At 36.0% G+C, this 24,713-nt stretch overlaps 1 protein-coding gene across 1 annotated transcript; it reads left to right on the top strand.

Annotated features, from left to right (window-relative positions):
• The first annotated feature begins 1,221 nt into the window (after positions 1–1,221).
• On the top strand, positions 1,222–24,583 carry LOC306878599 (beta-1,4-galactosyltransferase 3-like). Its single transcript, XM_079431020.1, has 7 exons — positions 1,222–1,382; positions 14,904–15,954; positions 16,467–16,702; positions 18,302–18,489; positions 18,869–18,991; positions 21,142–21,246; positions 21,495–24,583. Exons 2-7 carry the CDS (start codon positions 15,696–15,698, stop codon positions 21,658–21,660), a joined length of 1,077 nt encoding a protein of 358 aa, XP_079287146.1. The 5' UTR covers positions 1,222–1,382; positions 14,904–15,695; the 3' UTR covers positions 21,661–24,583.
• Positions 24,584–24,713: the final 130 nt, after the last annotated feature.

Raw genomic sequence — 24,713 nt, 5'->3', positions numbered from 1 at the left:
TTTGTTTATGCTGTGCGTTCCCATCAGAATTCATTAATTACACACAATGCCATTTTGTAAATATTAGAAATCATTCTAAATCAATACAATAATTGTATTTAATAATTACAACAAAAAAAAAACTGATTATGTAATCCAGATTACATATAATTAGTTACTACATATAAACATAAATCACCTGACGTTTTTGAGAAACCTTCTTCTGAGAATGCAATTCAAACCAAACCTCTACAATGATGACTTTGACTCTCCTTGTTTTGATTCACAAGCATTTCAGTCTCCATTTCTATTACTGACTTTCACCACAAGATGGACTTTGGTAATAAAGTGTGCATACAGTGTCCATGATATACCTCGTGTCTCAGCATATATGATTTGTAGACTTATCAAGCCTTCCATTGTCTTGTACATTCAGGTTTCAGATTCAACAGGTCTGGACAGATCTGTGAAAGATTATCTCTAGTGCCGCCGCTTATGCCCCTAACTACAAAACTCTGGTCTTTAATATCACTTATGAAACAGCTTAAATTGGCTTTTAGGTGTATTTTAGTAAATGCAATTTAAAAATAATTATCTCACCTAGTTATTTGGAGTTACTGTCCTTTAGGCTCCTGTTGCACCGCTTTATTTTATGCTGTCATTTTCATCAGTTTATCAGTTGGCAAAAGTTCATCAGTTACCAGTGGTTACATGGATGGATTATGATCTTACCTGCAATAATGTCCAACTAATATGTGTGTGTTTTGGACTTTGTGACAGTGACTTTATTTTGACTGACAGGAATGATATTGAATGATCTATAAATTATTTTTATAGATAAATTATTATATTTCAGATGATGTTCAGTCCACTATATTAATTTAGTCACAGACTAGTGCATCTGTCCACCAATCATCCTGAAGTGACAACAGAAGTTTGAATGTTCTGTTTTGTTTTACAGGACAAACTCAATTTCGAAATTGTTTAATATTTCATGCCTGACATGTAATTTGGTTTCTGGTCCTGTTATTGGCTGTTAAATGACCAGTTAATTATTACAATATATTCATGCGTCCAAGTTTAAAATATCAATGTTCTCATTTAATGTTGCAAACTACAGTGGGTTGAAGTAGTGCTCTTTCGCAGTAGATTTTATTCGAAGTAGAGATTGTTAGCTGTATCAAAGTTTATGACACTTAATACATTGAATGCCCCCACCCTCCATCTCTGCTACACGCACGCACACAAAAAGAGAAGCACTAGAGCACATCACTTCCTGTGCATGCTGGGCGCTTTCAACTCCGGCAGGACAACAGTCGGAGGAGTCGACGAAGTCATATAAATAGACAGGAGTAACGGAATATCTGAGGGGATAGTCCACCAAACTGTCCGAAATTCCTCAGGTAAGTTCTAAAGACTCATTTTTAGATCTTTCCCCCTCATTTGGCCTTTGTAGAAGTGTAATTTCCCCACCTTTCGGAGGGTTAGTGAGTGTGTAAGGAGCCCCAGTTGTGCTAGCCTGCTGTAGCTAACCGTATTGGCTCAGCATCGTTTCCTCTCAAGTTGAGAACTGAAAGAAAACCCCATGTTTTTTGGGAAACGGATTATTTTGCGTTTTCAAGGCGCTAGATTGACACCTAACTTACAGCTTCAGCGGTCAGAAGTTGGTCATCTCATCCAGCTGTGACTATTAATTAAACACATCTATCACGACGCACCGCTGCCACACAATCTGCGTTTATCTTCATGCATATTCAATGCAGTTAGTTTGCAGTTTTTGATTGTCTATTTGACCAGAAAGAATAAGATATAAATATCAGTTTACGGAATTTTTAATGTTTTTATACATTTTAGTAAATAACTAACGTTTAGTAAAAATTCAGCATTTTGCTTAGTATTTTTTGAACTGGTTTCTTTCATCAGGTAACTTAAGTTTCTTAAGATTGCCCAACATAATGTCACCGAACAGGTTCTGCAATTCAGTTCAGATAAACCTCAATAGCACCTGATAAGAAAATTGTCAAGTACTTGGAGCTGGAGAGGACAGAAAGTGTGTTTTGCGTTTATTATTTGTGTACAATCCCACCAAAATCTATTGAAGTTTGGTTGTACTATATCTGTTTATGTATGTCAAGCACCTGAGTTCTGGACCGTTTCCCCTTGATGGCTCTATTTTCACCTTTTGCCATGCAAATTAATTGTATTTTGCAGTGTAGAAACCTTCTGTGTAAATAATTGGTTGATAGTTTGCCTTTGGCGGAACAGTTTAGGTAAATTTCTTAGTGAACCGATCAGATTTGGTTATTTAAACACTTCTTGGAAGGCATCATGAAGAATGAATTTTTATTTTCTTTGAAGATGAGGTAATTTATAGTGCGATAAGGAGGAGGCTTAAGAAACCATTACTTTTGTCATCTTTTGTAGGTGATTTATAAACTGCTTAAGGACCAGAAATATTTTTTAAAACCCTGTGTGATTTGTTCATTTGGAAAATAAAATGATTTGTATTAGCCCATTAGAGTCATCATTCAGGTTAGTTCTTAAATGCGTTGAGATAAGAAAGTGCTTCCATCTAGTCCTGTTTTACTTATTGCACAGCTAATTCCTGATAATAAATTGCTGTGCTTTGTTTTCCTGTGAGAGACTCTGACTCCTCTTTTTGTTATGGGTTGACGTTTTTAGTCCCCTAGGATCTTATCGCTTGGTTACAGATCCAAGCAGCAGGTTGTCCTGCTCGCTCTATGGGCTTTGCTCTCCCTGTAGCCTATAGGGCGCAAAGTAGAACAGCGAAATGCTAAATAGGTCAGTCAAAATGTGTGGTTTAATGTCAGCAGACTCATTTTAAACCATCAAGGTCAAAGAAATTAAATCCGTTGAGAGTTAATGGATCATTTCTGCTCTATACCGTGGCACTGCAGCAGAGTCAAAGTGTCTTATAACATTCTAACTTTGAAAAATTATATGGGTTTGAAAACCACTCAAGTTTTTTTCTGCAAAACTTAATGTTCCTGACTTTGCTTACTAATATTTGGCATCTGTCAGTTGCAGTTATTATGCAACAAGAGAATTAACCAACTTGATGCATTCTCTGACTAGTTAGCCCAAGAAGAGTTTGGCTTTGTGTGCTGTCAGCATAGTGTGGAAGCTGTGCTTTGATGTCTGTTCAATCACTGGATTATGAGATCCAGGTTTACTGACTCATTGGAATGTTTTGTACCAAGGCTGTGTCCAACATTTAGCCTTCACAGGCCTAGGGCTTGACAGCTTTTCACTCTCATTTGTCTGTAAAAGTAGATGTGTGCAAACTGTAAAAATTATTTTGGAGAATCTGTGCGAATAAAGTCTGTTATGAAAAGGTTTAATGAAATTTTAATTAAGTTTTAATGAAATTTAAGGTCATACAAGTCTTAAATATCTTAAATGGTATAACAAATGTCTTTTTAAAATTATAATTTTAAGTTGTCTTAAATTTGGGGTTTGAAAATGGGCTTATCAAGAGCTGATAAAATGTAAAAACTGTAACCTGAATGCAATGTAAGTCGCTTTGGATAAAAGCGTCTGCTAAATGCATACATGTATATGAGCGCTGTACAAAGAACACGTGAGTTGCAAGTTCTACAGGCTCACAGTTTCAGAGCAGTTCACAATGAAGTAATACCATGCATTTATTTCAAATGATCTTCAATCTACTGTTAATGAATTTAGACTGTTTAATTTTATGGTGTTTATATTGTATTATTTTGTAGGGGGTTGTAAGAGTGCATATTTTATCTCGGCAATATAAAACAGGCATTTTAAAATAAGAGTCCTGGTGTATTTGGAACTTGTTTAAAACATTTGTTTGCATTTACGCATTTAGCAGTCATGACCTGTAAGCAGGCATCAATGTCTTGAACTTGATGTGAGCCACAACCAATAAGCAGTATAATTAAAAGTCCTGCATTATGCATAGCATTTTTTTCCCCCTGGTTATTATTTTTGGTATTTTCTGTCCGGGCTGCCCTATCAAAGGAAACAATTTAATGACATAAAATCAAAATATAGGTTTTAGTTGTATCGTCACAATCTCTTTGTCTAAAAAGTTAGAAACTAGAAATATTTCAAAACCTAGTGTACTTTTTTGTTCTAATAAATGACATCAGTTTGCTTGGAAATGTTTCCTTGTATCCCTTTATTAAAGAGACACATTATTTGATAAATTTGTCCTCCTTAGGAGCATATGAGCCCTGAGGCAGTATATGTATACATTAGGAATTTTCATCAGGCCTTGTTGACATTCAGTGTGTTTGCTTAACATCCTGTTTATTAAGATGAAGCGTTTTTGGATAAAGCAAAATGGTGATCACAGTAGTTTGTGGTGAATTAACTTTTTTTTATTTTCACTTTTATGCCTTATGAAGAATTCCGTTTGATTGTTTCCATGTGAGACTTTAGTAGGCTGAGTAATATAGCTGAGGGAAAATATTTCCTGGTACTGTTGCTGCGGGCACAAACTAAATCCTCTAGCATCACAAAGGATTGTCTGCGTCGCCACTGACTATTATATGCCCTCCCGGATGAGGATATTGATTTTTTTTTTTTTTTTTTTTTGTTTTGTTTTGTTTTTTTTTTTGTTTTTTTCTCTCTCTCTCTCATGCATTTGAAACCATAGCTTATGCAAACAACTCTGGTGTTGTTTGTATATTATTAAGCAAGATCCCATTATTTAATTTTTTTTGCATCGTCTGTCTGGATTCGGCACGCTTAGCATTTACTTTCCCTTCAGGTTATGTGCAGAGATGTTATATAAATGCTCGCAAAATCGCTAGCCCGACGTCCCGGGGCTATTGTGTTTTCCAGTCAGGCTACCAAAATGTATCACTGCCCTGCCCGACGGGCTATATCTTAAATACAGGGCTCACACACAATGCTCCCTCTAAGCTGAGCGTGCTCTTCTTCCACCGTGGCCGCGCAGAAGAAATAATGTGCCTCGCGCACACAAAAATGAGTTGGGAAGCCATTTGATTGAATGCCGCAGTAAAAGGAAAAGAATAGCAATGCTCGGGCAAACCGCTATAGAGCTTATGTCATGACAGAGTTAGAGCCGGTGAATGCGGTTTACAGGTTTCTTAGAAAGAGAACGATGTGCACCAAATGAGTCGCTGTAGAAACTGAATACTTCAGTGGTTGAAGTGCGCTCAACACGAGAGCCAACGCAATGACATGTGAAATAAAACGTCCTCATGTATTAAAGAAGAGTGGCTTGATTAAGAGCTGGAAATAGCGGAGGATGGGCAAAGAACAGTAACAAAACTCTGAAACATGTTCAGTCACACACAAGAGTATTGTACAAACTGTACTTCATAATGATGTTTAGACAGCTATAGAAGAATTCGTATGTTCACGTTTTTTTTTTTTTTTTATATTTAACTTGCAGATCTCAGCTTAAGTTTTGCTTCAGTTTGTATTCTATTCTATCAGTTTAAATAGTTTGTTTTGATAATATATTATGTTAGGGCTATATTATAAACCTGATAAATAATTGACCTTGTTTTTGAGTCTTTGACTGAGTCTCTTGCTCATCAAGGCTGTATTCATTTAAAAAAAATACAGAAAAAAACTGTGTAGTGAAATAGTATTGCAATTTCTAATATTGGTTTCCTATTTTAATACCTATACTATAAAATAGCATTTATTTCTGTGATCAAAGCTGTATTTTCAGCATCATTACTCCAGTCTTCAGTGTCCCATGATCCTTCAGAAATCATTCTAATATAGTGATTTATTATCAGAGTTGAAACTGTTGTGCTGCTTTATGTTTTCGGAACCGGTTTCTTTTTTCGTTGATTCTTTGATTAATAATTTTTTTTAAAGAACAGCATTTATTCAAAATAGAAATATTTTCTAACAATAGAAGTCTTTGATCAATTTTATCCATTTAACATCCTTTCTGAATAAAGTTTAACTTTCTTTAAACTTTTTAAAAGTATCTTTATATTGTAACACAATCTCTATTTTGACTAAACGCTGTTCTTTTAAATTTTTATTTTTTTTAAATATCACAGGTCCCAAAAAATACAGTATATAAAATAAAAATAAAGCAGTACAACTGTTTCCAACATTGATTAAACATCAGCATATTAGAATGATTTCTAAAGGATCATGTGACTCGGAAAATACTGCTTTGCTTCACAGGAATTAATTGTTTTTATTGTAAAAGTTTTTTTAAATTGTAATAATATTTCACAATATTATTTTGTGAAATAATATTCAGTATTTATTATCAAATAGATACAGCCTTGATGAGCAAAATAAACTTCTTTAAAAAAAACTTTATCGATCCAAAGTTTTGAACTGCAGTGTATTGTACAGTAAAAATGTTTTCTCAGGTAACCTAAAATGTACATTTAGTTGCATCAAGGGTCAAATCAAATATAAATGGCACATTAAATGTAAAAGTTACACACTTTTTGTGTGCGTGCTGTACAGGTCTGGTATAAAGAATGCTTTTGCTCAGGTGTCCGAAATATCCGCCCAATAGAGAAGTTTTGCTCAGCAAGAAAAAAAATTAGAGGGAACATTGCTCCCACGGGTCCTTAAATTTGATACAACTAAATTGAAGAGTTTTTAAGGCCTTAGACGGTGTTAAATGGTATAAGAAATAATTTTTCAAATTGCCTTAAATAGAGTTTTAAGAATTCTGCAAATACCTTGTAAATAATAAAATAGAACTCTTTCCTTGATATTCGTTAATTATTTGTGTATTGAAAATGTTTTTGATTTGACATTTATGGTCTTTATTTTATTTGCGCTAGTTAAATGAATTTTCGGGCTACGAAAATATGAAGTGTACCTGCCTGAAGGGCTACCAGGGATTTAGAAATGTTGCGAGCCCTGCTCTGGATTTGACCAAGTGAAGGTTCTGACAACCAAATGCCATAGTCCCTAAAGTGTGACCTCTTTCCCTGTAGTTGCTCTGACGCACTTTGAGCTCAGGCCTGTTTTACATGTGAAATTGCTAAACCATATGTGCACAGCTTTGCCATTGTAAATCTTATTTTATGTTTACAATATTTAAATTTTTTTATGCTTGTATCTAGCATTTGATCAGGAAGTCTTCCTGATTCCGTGTACACTTGGTTTTCGGGTATTTCCGTCTGTTTTTTTTATTTTTTTTTAATGAAAATAATGTGGGATATTGCGTTGGACATCCTGAATGAAAGCATGTAGATGAATGTTGGTCTTAGCAGCACAAATCTAAAAACAATGGTAAAAACAGTAATGTGAAAAATTATTAACATTTTAAAAATAAGTTTTCTATTTTAATATATTTTTAAAAATGTATATTATTCCTGTGATGGCAAAGCTGAATTTTTAGCAACCATTACAGAAATCAGTTTATTTTGTGCTCAATAAACATTTATTATTATTATTATTACACTTGAAAACACCTGTGCTGCTTAATGGTTTTGTGGAAACCGTAATACAATTTCTTTCAAGATTTGTTTGATGAATAGAAAGTTCAAAAGAACAGCATTTAAAATATATTTTCTAACTTTTTTTTTTTTTTTTTTTTTTTTGGACAAGTATTTGGACACTCGGTTTTACTTGTCTGAAAAAAGCATTTGTCCATATCTCATTGACATTTGTTTTTAAGGTGGTTTTGTTGTTTTAAACTTTTGTGATTGGTTCTGTCCAGAATGGCCATTCACAGCATTCTCTATTACATAGTATTCCTTTTGTAGATGTGTTGGAAAATTCTGTCATTTAGGCATTGTGAAGCCACATACTTGCGTTGCAGAAAGCCTCTGGAGTCTGGACAGCGCGGTTTTGTACGCTCTGTGGCTTACTGTACAGATGGTGTGTATTTGAGTGATCTTGTAGGCTTTGGAGGGACATGCTTTGCTGTACATGGACAGATGTTGGTGAATTGGCTGATAGATGGACTGTTGACCTTGTGTGAATGGTGAAGATGGATAACGAGGGATTGTTTTCTCTTAAGATTTGATTGACAGCAGGCTGTAGGATCCAGGGAATCCAACCCTCTTCTCAAACTCCTTTATTCTTCTACTGGTCTCATAATATAACGCATGGAATCCAGATGCTCTGCAGCTCCAGCCAACATTACATTTGTCTCGCTGACTTGGCTAAGAATTCTAACGGTTTGCAGCCTCTCAACTTTTATTCTCTCTTCCTTACTCTCATAATACTTGCTGTCTTTTAATACTTGTAGATCAGGATGTTGCTTAGTAATTGTCTGGGAATGTTCCTAAACAGATGCTCAAAAATTTGCTTACTTTTTTATTTTTATTTTTTACATTTACTTTCATTGCTTACGTCGCAATGTTGGAAATAATTTAAACCATGAAGGCAAGCCAACGAATATCACATAAGTAACGTGCAAACTTTGCGCAAGAGTTGTGCTGGTAAACATCTCAGTCAATTCACTATGCAGAAAGTGAAAGTAAACACGGAATGACGGAGCTTTCGGCATCTGATGCCGCATATTCTCTCAGAGACGAATCTACTTCAGCATATGCTGATAACGGTTAGGGCTGGGTATCGATTCAGATGTCCCGATTCGATTTCGATTCGCAAGCTTTCGATTTATTTATTTATTTTTATTCTTTTTTTTTCATTCAGTGAATATAGTTTTAATACAAATGCAATTGATATTTCTAAAAAAATGAACCGTAAACATCAGTTTACAAGTGGTGAATTAATAAAAAGAAATTAAGAGCCACAGGCCTGTAGTTTAAACCTAATCTTTTTTTTTTTTTTTTTTTTTTACAAAAATAGGTCCTTAAAAATGCTCTTCTTCATTTTTCTGGTAATCAGATGAGGGCATAAAACACTAATTTGATTTGAATAAATTATATCATAATTTATCCTAAAAATTAAACCCCTTTATGTTTTGGCAAACAAAGTGCTGCACAACAGAGGTTTACTGTTAAAATTAAATAGAAAAATGTGATGATTACTCTTAAGAGTAGTAGTAGCATTATTACATTGAGTCTTAAGACTGCTAAATAGTAATATGTCTGACACAGTTTCTGCATGTTGAACTAAACTTTTATTTTGATGGGTTGCCGTGAGGAACTGCAGTTGCTGTATGTGATATGATGGTAGATTTCTCAAATTAAACGGTACAATGCTAATGAAGTGACTCAGATGGAGATGATATTCTTGTTTTATCATCAAATAGTGAGACGGCAGAAGCTGAAAACACAGCGAGTGTCGTCTGCGCTTTAGTATGTAGTAAACAAAATAGTGCGTCTGCTCCGTCCACTATTCATTCATTGCGGAAATCATGGCACCTTATGCGTGATGTCAAATGCTTCCGCAGATTTGTAGTATTACTATAGAATTTTACCTGAGTATTGCATATCACGCATATTGCTTTTTTCTTTGTTCTTGTCAATAGTATCTCCGCCATAAGCTCTGAATGAATGATGGGCTTTCTGTTGTAACATCGCTTAAGGTAAATAAGAGGGGACATCTAGTGGAGAAGACTAATGATAAGATTCACATTAATCAGATCTTGTTTTAAATGTTTGCTGAAATAAAGTCGTGACGTATTGTCAAGTATGGTGACCCATACTCGAAATTGGTGCTCTGCCTTTAACCCATCCAAGTGCACACACACAGCAGTGAGTAGTGAACAAATCCACACACACACACACACACACACACACACACACACACACACACACACACACCGTGAACACACACCCGGAGCAGTGGGCAGCCATGCTGCGGCGCCCGGGGAGCAGTTGGGGGTTCGGTGCCTTGCTCAAGGGCACCTCAGTCGTGGTATTGAGGGTGGAGCGAGCGCTGGACATTCCAATGCAGGAAAAGATCGATTCGCGGCTTTTGAGAATCGATATCGAATCGACGTCATTTAAAAACACGATTAATCTAAAAATAATTTTTTTTCCGGTATTATAACGGTATAGCTAACTGTTTTAATTTAGTCCCTTAATATTTCGTACATAGTTTAAGAAAAAAAAAAAAAAGAATTGTATTTTGTGTTAAACAGGTTGTTTTTGAAAGTCGGTGCTTGAAATAGGCTAAACTAAAGCTTTTTATTTAATTGATTTTTATTGATGACTGCAGTATTAATATTTTAATTATAGGCCTTTAATTCCTTTTTTTTTTAATTATATTTTTTACATGGTAATTGACTAAATAGCCCAATCTTGTTATCTTCGCAGCGTGTCAGTTATGTGGTAATATTGAGGGGAAAATTAGTTGTTATTTTAAATTAATAATAAAAGTAACTTCATGATGATATCATGAATATGCCTAATAAGAATGTAACAGGCCTACATTAATTGGACATGCCAAATACTCTTAATATTGCCAATAATTGATGTTCTATTGTTGATACAAGATCGTCGTTTTTCGACACAACCCATCGTTTGGGCTGTCTTGTTGAGCGCAGTGGCACTGATATTTCACACACTTTAAGCTTTTTATTTTCCAAATGTAATGGGATTAGTCCAACGAATTGTTCGGTTTGTAATGCGTACCGAACTGAAAGCCTTGTACTGAACGGTTCAATATGAATGCGTGTATCATTACACACCTAATTTATATGTAAACAATTAATCAATAAGCTTGTTGTGATTGTTACATAATCTTTACTGAAACTGTACTAAAATTTACTGATCAGTACTTACGAGTACTCGAGAGCAGGTTAGCAATGACTATTACAAAGCATATATTTTATTTGCTATAAGCTCTTTTTTAAAAATTTTTTACTTGTATGAACACATTTGTACAATATTTATTTACTCAATATTCAAATATGGAATTGGAAACAAAAAAATGTGCACTTTCCATTTGGTAAGGCTGCTTCATTTTACAATAGGCATTAAGCAGAATGACCACTTCTGTTAATTAGCCAATCAATCACAGTTATCCGCTCATGGTAATAGCATCTTAAAATGGTCAAATAATGGCCAATTTCTCAATTGTTACACAATCATCTTGTTTCACAATCTAAAAGTTAAGTGAAGTGGACTTCACCGGCCTCTCTGCTGTCCTTTTTAGATAAAGTCTAACACAGTTTTCCATTTAGATGCTAGCGCAGATGCAATCTCATTCAGTTCAGCCTTACTGTTGTGTAAGCGTCATGCAGTTTTCACTTCTCTCTCTGCTGCACTGCTGAGTAAAGCCACACGAGTCACCACGGGCTTCGCAGCAGGAGAGATCTCCCTGTATATTTATGTTAATGCACTTTATATTTACCCATTCATGTCCCATTGTTCTCTGTTTGTCAGTGGGCTGTGTAGTGTATGCACACAAAATAAGGCCTCAGGTACAATACATTGTGCCAATTGTAGTCTTATGTGTATAGATGCACACTTGCTGCCGTGTGAGGAAGTAGAGTGAAAGGCAGAAGATAAAAGATTGTGTGTCTTGGCTTGTGAAGATGCAGTTAGTCATGCCAGTGCTGCCCCTTTGAATCCAGAATGCAAGGGGGACGGGGGGACATGTGCACTGGCAAGACAAGAAAAGGACACAATATTCTCATTCCATCTCTGTCCTATCTTAATATTGGTTGCTTCCTCTTGTCTTCATGTGGCTTAGTAAGACTGTTACTTTGTTCCAGTCCAGTGGCCACAGACCTTCTACGCTTGGCTTTGCATTAGTGTCCCTTGCCCGAAGGCCTTTTGGCTATCTTGAATGCCTCTGCATTCAGTTAATTTTTTTGGATGATTAGTGCAACCGAGATAATCAGATTTGAGTTGGGTTCAAATATGGTGACCGATTATATGATACTTTTAAAGCAACATTCTTGTTATTTTTCAGTTCAATGTGTATTTACCACATCTGGCGTACTGTCATTTTACTACAGATACAAATGTTAATTTGTGCTGCATTTTATAATTGAATTTGAAATCTATTTTGCAGAACATCCACTGCCTTGAAATCATATTTTACTTTTACTTTAGTTGTTTGCAAGTTTCCGACTAAATTGAATGAGAAAAAAGATAAGAGACATCTTTCTATTTGGCTGACATTGTAAACTGTACAAAAATACGAAGACCAGTGTAGATTGATTCACAACAAATGACTTGAAGGGCTCCAGACAAAAAAATTGAGTAAGGAGGCTCCTATAAGAAAAAAACGTAGGTGCCAAATTAATTCTTATTTTTTTTTTTAGGTGCCACACGGCTGGGAGATAATTCGATAACAATAATTATCGCGATATAATTTTTCCTCGATAAAACGATATGAAGAGTTCAATAAATATTCTATAATGTTTATGCGGCAAAAGCGTGACTCATTTGAATCCCGCCACATGGACCGTTTATCCACTTGGATCAAAGTTCAAACTGCCACGTGGCGCGAGCGCACTAGAGCAGATGCGTTTACTTGCTGTGAGACGGTTACACGAGCAATAAACAGCGCTGTGAGATCCAGTGTAAAGCGCTTGCATTCAGCGATTAACACCAATTTATTAACCGTGTTTATCATGATTTAAAATGTAGCAAAATATTCCCCTTAATAGATTTTTTTTTTTTTTTTTAACTGACTGATGAGCTTACCGAATGGTTATTCTGAGGTAAATGTATTACGTTGCATAGTTGTACTGTAGGATCTCTTATAAAATGGCCTGCCTTTTGATGTTAATTCATGTTCACTTCATATTCACTTGCCGCTTGAACTGAGGCGCTAAAGCGATCATGCATGCTGCATTAAAGAGCGACAAAAGTATTTATGGTTTGAATTTCGTTATGAATTTGGCATAATTTTAAAGCTGATACTTTGTTTATAAAAAGTAACAAAGCACAGAGCTTTTTGTGATTACTGGATGGCAAGTGCGCTTCGAATAATATGAAGTTGTTATTCTTCTTGTTATTTCCCTACAGCGGCTAATGAACCGGAAGTCTTGCACGTTCACAGAAAACTGCTTATTTCCGTGTTGAAAAATCAGGTGGATGGATGAAGCCGATCAAAAACAGCAGTTTGAATTATTATGATGAATCCTTCAATAAATTATTCAGTGATTACTGAGTCAACATAATGAATCTGACATCCTAAACTGAAAATGATCATTACTTTTTAGTTATGTAAATCTAAAAATAGAGCATGTTTTGTGTACTCGTGTCATGAGATCATATCAGTGTCATTCCTGACCGTTCTTCTGTCAGTGTGTAGTTAGAGACCCAAAGGTTAGTTTCGGGTTCTCCTGACCCAGATTGGATGCGTTTCTTAGAGTAACTTCTCTTTTAAGAACAAAAAATTTGGAAACACTTGGAGAGTTTATTATACTGACGGTCAAAAATAGTTGACCATCCTGATCCATTTTTAAAAGTGATTGTCTGTGGTATAAAAATTTAGCCACAAATATTAGGGTTGGGCGATTGGAATCGGATGATATCTACAGTGAAACATCATGATGGATGATGACATCGGGGGGGGTTAGGGGTGTACCTGAAGCTTGAATCTGTATGCAGAAACGGAAAACAAATAACGCGTTCTATGGAGCCACTAAAGGGACATTAGCCGCTTGCAAGTAGCCTGTTACATTACCCGATGCCGGCTCAACATTGTGATGTCTGTCAGCCATCGGCGATGGACGATGGCATCGTCTATCGGCTCAACCCTAACACATATAGTACATAGATATTAAGTAGAAAGTATAGGAAAAAGTCATTTGGATGTACATCCTAATGGGTTGAGACAGAATGTGCGTGTTAGTCAGCACAAAGCCAAACCTCATGCTCTCTGACCTCATTTACCAGAGTGGAAAGCTCTCCGCCAACCGTTCCCTTGACGCCTCTCTCTTTGGCCTCCTCTCTGTGATTTGTGAGAAGGATCGGCTGAAGATGAGATTAGTAAGAGATGACGCTTCTCCTTACACCATCGCCTCCTCTTCCCTTCGTGCCAATCCACCAATCCCTGCGCTATTCCCCAGATTAGGATTATTGGCCTGTGAGTGGTAGTTTTAATGAGCTGTAATTGATTTGTAAGCACCGATCCACCAGACTGTCAGTCAAATTAAATGAAGCTTGTTTGAAGCCCCATGTCTCTTTTTCTAGCGAGTGATCCTCGTGGTGGTGGGACAGAATTCCCAGCAGGGGCGATGTGGCTTTCAGGACCGATTTTACAGGGTTCCTGTTCCCGAACTTCCCGCTGAGGGTGTTTGCCTCCTTACTCTTGGACAAGGCCTGTGTCTGGGAAGTCAGCCATGTTGGAACCAATTGCAGGCTTTATTCATCTAAACACATTTTAGAGGAATGGAGGGGGGAGTGACACAAGCTGGTAGTGTTTGCTCACCAAGTGTTGTACATGGGGTCCAAAATTTACTTTTTGCCCCACCAGCCATTGGCAAATGAGTTGAGGAAATTTACTGGCCATAGGTTTTTCTTAAGTGTTTTTTTATTATTTCAATAACATTTATATTATAATATTATATTAATTATTTTTTTTAAATGTACTGTTCAAAAGTTTGGAGCCTGTAAGATTTATGTTTTTGAAAGAACAGTTTTATGTTCAGCAAGGCTGCATTTGTTTGATCAAAAATATAGTCATACTGTAAAATATTAATAAAATAAAAAATACTGATATTTTAATTGTAAATATTTAATTTTTTTTTCTTTAATGGAAAACCTGAATTTTCACATGATCCATCAGAAATCATTGTAATGTGCAGATTTTGTGATTTAGAAAAAATTCTTAATATTACCAGTGTTAAACAGTAGTGCTTGATATTTTTGTGGAAACTGTGATACATACAGAAAAATTCTAATATTAATTTTACTGTTGTTTTTGGTAAATTTAATGCATCCTTGCTGAATGAAAGTATCAATTTATTTCTGTGTTTTTATTTATTTATTATATATAATTATTATTATTATTTTTTTTTCCATTCTTTGTAAACTGAATGCATTGGTATGGGTCACTCCTCACGTCTCCCTCTTTGTTTTCAGACACTGACTCCTGTCATTGGACCAGCTGGTGTTGGACCCTCCCCCTGCACGAGGACAGAATGAAACAATAGCTGGGGGTGTTGGATATCATCCCCCCCCACCACCTCTTTGTTTTCCCCTCCTAAATATCCAAGAAGCATATCCATACTCACTATCTCACACCAAAACAATACCTTGGACTTCTGTGGCTCCCACGCTTTACTTTGTAGTGACCATGAGACTTTTAGAGGTCCGTTGCTGTTGAGAACCTTCTGGGAACAAAACCTGTTTCCTTTCAGCCAGTGGACACATCCTTCCAGATCCTACACCTTTGGTGGAGCTGTATGGAAGCTTAGTAGATCATTGAATCATGAAAACACCAGAGGACCACTGGGAGTTTCCATTTGGAGTTGTATATTAATTGGCTGAAAGACTGCCAGTGAGCAAAGCAAATCTAATTCAACCTGCAGCAGTCCTGAAAGTCTGTTAGAATAAATGATACCTCTCCTTAGCCTTTTTCATCCATCATATCTGAAGTGCCTTGTGTTTCATCGAACTGTTTACATCTAATCCACATATCTGATCCATCTGCCAATCCCTGAAACGATTGATTTGTTTACATATCCAGCCTTCCATATCTGTTTCATTTGTTTCTTCTCTTTGAATGCAAGTAAAAGTTTGAAGTATCTGAGATGCGAGGAATGAGACCACCGTAGAGTCCAGTTCCTCAAACTTATCCAACCTAAACACACCAAGACTGCTCATCTGACTCTCAAACGTGGTACACTGCTTCTACTGAACAGTTCTGCCACCATGTACACGCTGCAGTCCAAATGGCGCTACCTAATCATGTTCTTGGGCGTCCAGTTAGTGGTCATGGCTCTTCTCTCTAGAGAGGGCTACCAGAAAAGAGTGTCATATTTTTTCCGGATTTTCCGTAAGACTGATTCTACAACAGGACACTCAATCAGTGGACGCAACCACACGGATGTTTACGCCAACCTCTCCCTTTTGGGCCCTGCTCTTAATAAAGAGGACATGCCCTACTGCCCTAAGCAGTCTCCTCTGATTGGTGAGTTTGATAGCTCGCTCAAGAAGTGTCTTTCTTTCTTTCTGATTTAGGCTATATATAATTTTATTTTATTTTTTTCCTGGGATCTTCCTCTCAATTACAAAAAGTACTGGAAAAATGCTGAAAAATTCAGTGGTCAAAAGATATGGGAACCCTGTGAATAATTAAAATGGATCATCATGGATAATATGTCAAATCTGGGTGTAGTCATGGATAACTAAGATCACCATTACCTTACAAGGAAGATACTGAAATGGAGATACCATAAATACTTTTATAAACCATAATAGTTTCTGCAAAAAGATAGTCCAGTCATGCTAGCAGTTTTCCGGGTTCTACATGTCAAACTAGTAAAACCACTTTGCAGTTTGTTAGCCTTTGGTTCAAAATAAATAGAAGTGTATATCTACTATAATGTTTCCTCCTTTGAGTTTTTAGACCTTTCTAAATCAGTCAAATGCTTCAAATTCATCCAGTAAATTTTCCTGCTCACACTCTTTTCTTAAATTCAGGTGGACCAATTCATGTCACTTTCCCCTCACGGCTTACGCTTGCCGAGGTGGAGAGGAAGAATCCACTTGTTGTCCGTGGAGGGCGCTATAGGCCGCCAAACTGTGAGGCTCGCCATCGCACTGCAATAATCATTCCCCACAGAAATAGAGAACACCACCTCAAGTTCCTCCTCTACTATCTGCATCCCTTCCTACAGCGTCAGCAGCTCAACTATGGCATCTATGTCATTCAACAGGTGCGTCTGCCGCCTGTTATTGTGATTTAATTTGGTGATGCAAAAAAATCACTTTCACAAGTCTTTTTCTTTCACTGAAAAATATGTATAGTTTATAAATATTTCTTGCTGGTCGTGGAATTGTATTTTGACTCTCCGCAGATGGTCTCTCAGTGAAATGACAGCAAATGTTACAAGTGTGTTCTTCATAATAATTTAGCCAAATATAGGAGATATGACAATGAAATAATAAAAAACTTTCTAGTTAAGATGCTATACATATTCCAAGACAAATTTGTTAATCGCATGTTTTTCTGAAAAATGTCTGATCTTTTTTTTTTTTCTGATTTAATTATCATTCTTACCTTAGATTAGATTAATCCATACATTGTCTATTTTATTTGGTTGCCAAAGCAAGTTTTCTTCTTAGTTGGCACCTTGTGAGTGTTAATTTTAGACCGTGCTCTCACAGTTTCACAGATGTATTTATTGCTTGGTTTCATATTAAATATGCAGCTCTATGATGGTACAACTCAACTCAGCCTCCTGCTGTTTCCTGTCAGAGCCAGTTGTAATAACTTTATCCTGTTATAGCTGTTGATCTAGATGCAAACCTGTACAACTCCCTCTGACAGGTCAATCGCTGGTCATCGTTTGCTCTCCCCTCCAACTGATCTCTCATTTTCATTCAAAATGATCCTAATACAACAGTGTGCCAGATTCAGACCTGTTTACCTGGGCTATATTGTCTAGTTTTATTATTGTTGGTTTCCTGGGTTAATACAGTTTTATGTCGGATTATAGATGTACGGCACAATTTCTGCAGAGGTTTGAGTTGCATTGTTCAGATTCGTTTTTGCTGAATTGTTAAACTCTGTGAGATTGAAATCCTACTTTTATTTGGTTATAGTTTTTATGCTGTTGTAATTATTCAATAAAAATGATTATATATGATTATACTATTATTCAGCAAGGATTCATTAAATTGATCAAAAGGCTGTAAAACTAAAATCATAAAACTTTATTTTAATTTAGTTTAACTTGATTTACTAAAATAACTAAAGCTAAAACTGAAATGCTAATTAAACTATAGTCTAAAAAACAAAAATTAATGTAACTAATAAAAACTAAATTACTAAAACTTTAAGTACAATTAAAATATAAAATATCAAAAGAAAAAAATCTAAATATTAACAAACTATAATAGAATGTCAATCATACTGAAATAACACTTTAGCAGTGAAAGTAAAATTTTACATTTTTAACAATTTTTCACACAAATGCTGTTCTACAAAGCGATGGATTACCATGAAAAGAAAATCATCATCTTGCTTCTGTTCCTGACTTTGATATTCCCTCTTCACATCAATAGGCCAAGGATTAGACCGTAATCCTTATTAATCTGCTCTCTGAAAATCCTGAACACATTATTTTGATGAGTATGAAGTATATACAGGCTGCACGGCTGAGTTTGTATGCTTTGTTTTATTAGTATTTCTGTAACTGGATTTATATGGACTTTTTTTTTTTTAAACAGACACTAAATAATAGCTTAAATCTGTACGCTCGGTTCTTACCATTATGAATTGTTCAATAACAATAACGGACTTTTGTGTGTAGGCTGGTAATTACACCTTTAACCGAGCAAAACTGATGAACGTGGGATTTCGAGAAGCCATGAGGGATGAGGATTGGCACTGCCTCTTCTTTCATGATGTGGACCTCATTCCCGAGGACGACCGCAACACATATGTCTGCGACACTCATCCCAAGCACGCTGCCATTGCCATGGACAAATTTGGCTACAAGTCAGTGTCACGCTCTCTAGTGTCATGCCTGCATTTCACACCTGCACACAGATTATGCAAATATACATGATTTACTATCAAACCAATTTACAACCCATGTGGAATAAAGAAACATTTTGTGTATGCTAAAAATTAAATGGTATTTTAATGGATTAATAGCAAAAATGAGTGCTAGCATAAGAAGCTTCCAAGAAAGATTCTTTTAATGTAATTTTTAAACAACAAAAAAGTGAATCTATAATAAAAACAAACCCTTTTGTAACAAAAAAATACTTATAGTTGAATAAACACACACAAAACAAAAACCAATATGTATATGAAGTGACTAAAAGCTTGATGTTTATATTGTTGTTGTGTATTTCTCCTTGTTATCACTCAGGTTGCCTTATAAGATGTATTTTGGAGGAGTGTCGGCTCTGACCCCTGTTCAGTACCTCAAGATGAACGGTTTCCCAAACAATTACTGGGGCTGGGGTGGTGAGGACGATGACATTGGTGTCCGGTAAGTGAGCACGGGGGATCTTGGGTTTATTTGCTTTGGAGGGATTGAGTGTATGCATAGATGATTTGTGTGTGTGTTTGTTAATGGAGGGGCAGGGCTCTAGACTCATTCTTCCCACTGGTCGATCTTTTGCGACTTTCTCAGTCGGTCGCACGAGCACATGATTTCGTTGCTATCATAGTTTATCAGGGTAACAAAATGGTTAACATTCAACCCGTTCTTTTTCATCAGTAACCTAGTATTATTTGTGATTTGAATTTTGTGAACGGGAGTTGCTTTTGTGCTATGATCGAATTCGCGATCTTGTTGTCATGTTTTACAAGAAAAGATAATTGTCTGTTTTGCTTACATCTATACACCTTTCAATTTTTAAGACTAAAACATAAGATGGATTTATTGTTTTTCTTACTTAAAAAGCACAACAACAATAAAACCGTAAGCTACAATGACAAACTAGCTTGCATTTATAAACAAAAAACGAATAAGATGAGGCATGGCATACACCACATGCTGTTTTATACAGACTTCTAAATTACAGAATTTTTAGCAAACACTGGGGAATCAGATAAATAAAAAAAAAAAGAAAGCCTCCATAGCGTAACGTACGGTAAACAGCAAAGATATCAAGCTGTTCAAAATGAAAACAAAAGTAAAACAAACTGGCTGTGGTGACAGTGCTTGCATGTTTTTTTTTTCCCCCCACAAGAATACCAACATGTTTACCACCTCTGGTTTAAGAAGCGGTCTTTCACTTTACTTTAGCTTGAAAACCAAATCCTCCATCTGCCATAGTTTCCTTAATATTCACATCTTTCACTGTGCGTGGCGCACACCTTCGCACTAGTGCTAAACATGGAGAGTATAGACCAGGCTCTACACCTGAAGTGCTCTCACTGACAGTGCCTCTCTTCACTTGAGTGAAATCTGACTCCTGCTACAATGTGCCGCGACTCAGCAACACCCGCTTTATGGAGCAGACGCTTTGGAGCAGCGCAGACCATGCACTCGCACAAATGCAACCACGTCAAACTTGAACTCGCACATTCTCCAAAAATTGAGGGGTCTGTGTGGGAGGAGATCTGTCTTTGTGACGCAGCTGGCCATGAATCACCTGTGTTTTCCAGCTTCAAGGCTAGTGTCCACATCTGACAGTGTGTTACCGTCTGCTTTATAGAGGTGGATTGTGTAGTCGAGTCATGGCTGACAAGCTCGGCCACGTGCAAAGGATCAAATATAACACATGAAATGTAATTTATAGTTATTCTGTCCAAATACAATTAATTGAAATACACAGAAATATGACTAAATGTATCTTTTAACTTGGAAAGCAAAGTTTGTCAAAACAGAAATGAAATGTTGACAAAGTTTAAAAAGCTTTGAATTTGTAGATGTTTTAAATGCCACTAATTGAATTTGAATTTAGCTTGTATACACTTTGAAAGTTTGAGATCTGCAAGATTCTTTTTTTATATATATTTGAATGAACTGAAGTCTTTATTGCTCATCAAAACTGTTTATCAAAACCACAGTAAAACATTTTCAATTTAAAAAAAAAAAATAAAAGATACATTTACTTGTATTTCAATTGTTTCAGAAAAATGTAAAATTTATTCTATGATGGCAAAGCTGAATTTTCTGAATCGGTACATAAGTCTTCAGTGTCACATGATCCTTCAGAAATCACTCTGATTCGCTGCTCAAGACACACCGGTGTGCTGTTAATTTTTGTGGAAACTGAAATATGAATGTCTTTACTGTAACTTTTTTTTATTAGTTTTATGCATCCTTGCTAAATAAAAGTATTAATACAAAAAAAGAAAACCGATTTCTTACTGACCCCAAACTTTTGAATGGTAGTGCATTTTATCATATTTACTAAATGAACGTTTGTGGACCAGAGTGAAAGAACGTCCCATTTCCCAGAATGCACATGTTAAATTTTGTTGAATAAAATTCAGTAAATTCCTCTACCTGCATTCTGATTCAAATTGCAATGCAGCTTCCTGTTAGGTGTCTAATGGAAATAAATTCACACTCATTAATTGAATTGGAACCAGTTTCTCAAATTTCCTATCCTGAGTATCTCCCTCTGCTTTTTTTTTTTTTTTTTTTTTTTCTTCAGCACTGTCTAACTTTCTTTATCTTCTCAGGGTCTCACTCGGAGGAATGTTTATTAGTCGTCCGTCTTTAAAAGTGGGCCGATATAAGATGATCAAACACAAGCATGACAAAGGCAATGAAGTGAATCCCAAAAGGTAGAATTGCATTACGACCACCTGATAAACCACTTTCAAACCAAGCAGCTTTCTGTTACAAAATCTGCATTTGGAAACCTTTTGTCCTAATGCGAAATTCCCAATTGTGTGACTTCCTATTGAAATTCACAGCATTAAATATAATTTAAATATTAAATGACTTTTTTTTTTTTTTTTTTTTTTTTTTCTTGAAATGATGACATCATCTCGTAGTACTTCCTCCGTTCAAGCTGTTTCCTCTCATCCAGGTTTAACATGTTGGCGAAGACCCGGCATACGTGGAAAGAAGACGGCATGAATACGGTGGAGTATGAGATCGTATCCCGGGATTACCAGCCGCTTTACACCAACATCACGGTCAACATCGGCACCGAGGCAGGCCTGCACCCAACCAAAAAAAAGCCTGCTTCATAGTTGACTCCCAGCATTCTTGTGGATCCCAGAGGCACAAGTCTTAACCTCAATGCCGCACTGCCTGCAGACCACTTTACCCGCATGCACATGGCCAGTGAATTCAAGGGACATCATGCCTTTACTGCACCACACACCTTATTTCCTCTGTAACAGCGGTGCCATCTAGTAGTCCCATGATTCTGTCTTTTCTCCTTCTCTTTTTCTCCAAAGTTTGACATTCTGATCCTGTGCTCACTAGTTCACTTTATCAGTCAGGATGCTGCAGAAACTTCAACTGGTCCACACACTGACCGCTTTACAGACTCTGTGACTGGCTACTCTGCTGGAAGGATGTGCTTCCTGACAGACAGTCTCTTCATCTATCCTCTGTGCCCATGGGCACCTTTTAAAAACCTCTGTTGCCTTAGAATCAAGCTGCACTCTCTCCTTACATTTCTTTTATGATGACTGAAGCGTAGCTTTGGCTGCCCGTGATTGACGTGTTGCACTGGGTGAGGCCGAGTCTTAGGGAGGGGTAAAATTAGTTTTCTGCCATGTGATTGAAATAGTGAAGCAGGCCGATGTACTACATAAGCAACATGGTTGCCTGCACAACTCTGTGAGTCTGGTGCATTTCCTGTTTGTTAAATTAGTACTTTTGATTATGTACTGTATTGCTATACAGGCGAGTGGATTGATATTTTATATATCTTCCATTTCGAGTATTTCAGTCAGAACTTGCCACTTTGGTAGTAATAACCACTTTACATATACAGATGTTCACCTTTTTTTCTGTTTTATTTTTTATTCCTGAATTGTCGTAATTTGGTTTTCTTAGTAATAACGTTGGCTTTTATAATCCGCGTGCTGCCTCTCATTTTCATGAATTACTCAACACATTGTATTTTATCTGCATGAATTTGTTTTTTGTTTTTTGGATTAGGTTATGTGCGGTTTGCTTTTTTGATTTGGCAATAGGCTTGTTGAATGTAGCTACATCTCTCTTTTTGGTTCGAGAATGTCACGTCAGTGAACAGCGCATCGGGTTTTGTCCATTTGGTTGACTTCGTGAAGTTCGTACTTCTGAAGTCCCTAAGTGTTTGTCCCATATTCCCATTTTGAGTCCATTTTTTATTCTCGGAGATTGCCTAAAAATGCACTTATCTTGTTAATGAAAACCTTTAGCCTCATAAATACAAAAGCGTAAATTGTTAAAACCATTTTTAAGTAAATTGTCCCACTGAATAAAATGCTCTAAGAATATTTGTAAAATCATTTTTACGTTCTTTTTTTGCACTGATTCAAAAACACTAACGTTCGTAAAACCATTTTTACACGTTTGCTTTGAATCAAATGCGCTAACATTCGTAAAACCATTCTTGTGTAAATTGTTGCATGAAGTTAAATTAAATGCTGATATTTTTAAAACCATTTTTAGATAAATTGTTAAATTTGAATTGAATGCTCTAATATTTATAAATTGGAAGTAATGAATCAAATGTGCTATCAGTCGTAAACCATTCTTGTGTAAGGTGCTGCATTAAACTAAATGCGTTAATGCTCACAAACCATTACTGCATTAAATGCGCTAACATCCTTAAACATTTTATGTAAGTTGTTGCTTTCAGTTGACTGCGCTAATATTTGTAAAACCATTCTTGCATATATTGCTGTAATGAATCAAAATCATTCTAAATATAAACTGCTGCTTTAAATTAATGCGCTTTGGTTCATAAACCATTCTTAAGAAAATTGTTGCATTCAGTCAAATGCATTAATATTTGTAAAATCATTCTTGCATACATTTACCTATAATTGTGTGTGCTAATAATCATAAAACAATTCCATTCAATGCAACATTTACATTGGAATGGTTACGAACAATTTACACATTGGTCGTTTCGCTTGCTGTTCATAAATGAGACCCATTATTGGTACAGTCTGAAAAAAAAAAAGGTAAATTCTCAAACATTTAAACTTGCACCTCTGATTGACACAATGACAAAATACATTTGGTTTTGTATTTTTCAGACATTTCATATTTAAAAATGCAAAACTTGAATTTGGAGAAGTATCAGTACTGAAATTTAGACTGAATCATGGCCTCAACTGGGTAATATTAACCTTATGTTTGCCATGCCTTGTTCCTGTCTAACCTCTAAATGTCTTCTGCATAGTCCATAGTCCTCTGACAGTCTAGTCACCTGATAAACGGATGCTTCATACGGATCTGTGCACGTGTGGATACACATTTGTGATACTGAGAGAACTAGATCATATGTTGTTTTTCGAATGCTGCTGTTCTTGGTGTGAATGTGAAAGGTGGAGGTATCACTCCCCTCTTTACTAGTTTGTATGCTGTTGGGAGCTTGTGATGGGTCATTGAAGAAAGTCATCGGAAGTCATTGAGGCAGAGATACCAAAAAATTCATCTTTTTTTTTTAGCATGTTTTATTTCATTTTTTCCTTTTCGTAACACGTAGTCTTTTTTTTTTTTTTTTTTTTAATTATGAAAGGTTAAGGTGGTTGTTAATGAAATCTGTCCATTACACCATTCTGTTGGATCACATTGAATATCACCTGAGTGTAATGACTGTAAACACTTTTTTGATTTGAGTTATTTTGGGATTTAAGGGGTGACTCGATCTTTATTCACTTTGAGAATTTATATTTGATAACTATTCACAACACCATCATAGAAGGTACTTAGAAAATTCTATTGTTCAGCCGTGAATGATATAGTTTGATATGTACAGATGACAGGCTGCACACTACTCAGGTGGGTTGATGGATCCGATGTTTCTAAATGTGCCTTATCGGGCGTCAGTAATCTGGATTTCTTCAGTGGGCAGTGCTCTGAACGCAGGGCATTTGTTTCTCTTTAAAATGTCTGCACACTACTCAGCGGCCTTATGATGATTTAATAAAAGAAATGTTAATGTACTGCATGTCTCATGTGTTTTGTGACTGGTGTGTTTTTTAGAGATTTGTGGATATTTTATCTTATAGGACCTATCTTACGGTCTTTGCTTTTTTTTTATATATCGGCCATTAGAAAATCCATATCGGTTGAC

This window comes from Barbus barbus (genome assembly GCF_936440315.1).
Source record: "Barbus barbus genome assembly, chromosome: 12".
NCBI classification, from domain to species: Eukaryota; Metazoa; Chordata; class Actinopteri; order Cypriniformes; family Cyprinidae; genus Barbus; species Barbus barbus.
Note: the sequence above shows the minus strand (reverse complement) of the source record. Positions and strands in the feature narration are given on the sequence as shown.

Excerpts from the sequence above, each read along its gene's own strand:
- LOC306878599 (XM_079431020.1), top strand. The coding sequence starts at position 15,696 with ATGTACACGCTGCAGTCCAAATGGCGCTACCTAATCATGTTCTTGGGC. Across the intron at positions 18,992-21,141 it reads GACGATGACATTGGTGTCCG|GGTCTCACTCGGAGGAATGT; the intron begins GTAAGTGAGCAC and ends TTATCTTCTCAG. Across the intron at positions 21,247-21,494 it reads AATGAAGTGAATCCCAAAAG|GTTTAACATGTTGGCGAAGA; the intron begins GTAGAATTGCAT and ends CCTCTCATCCAG.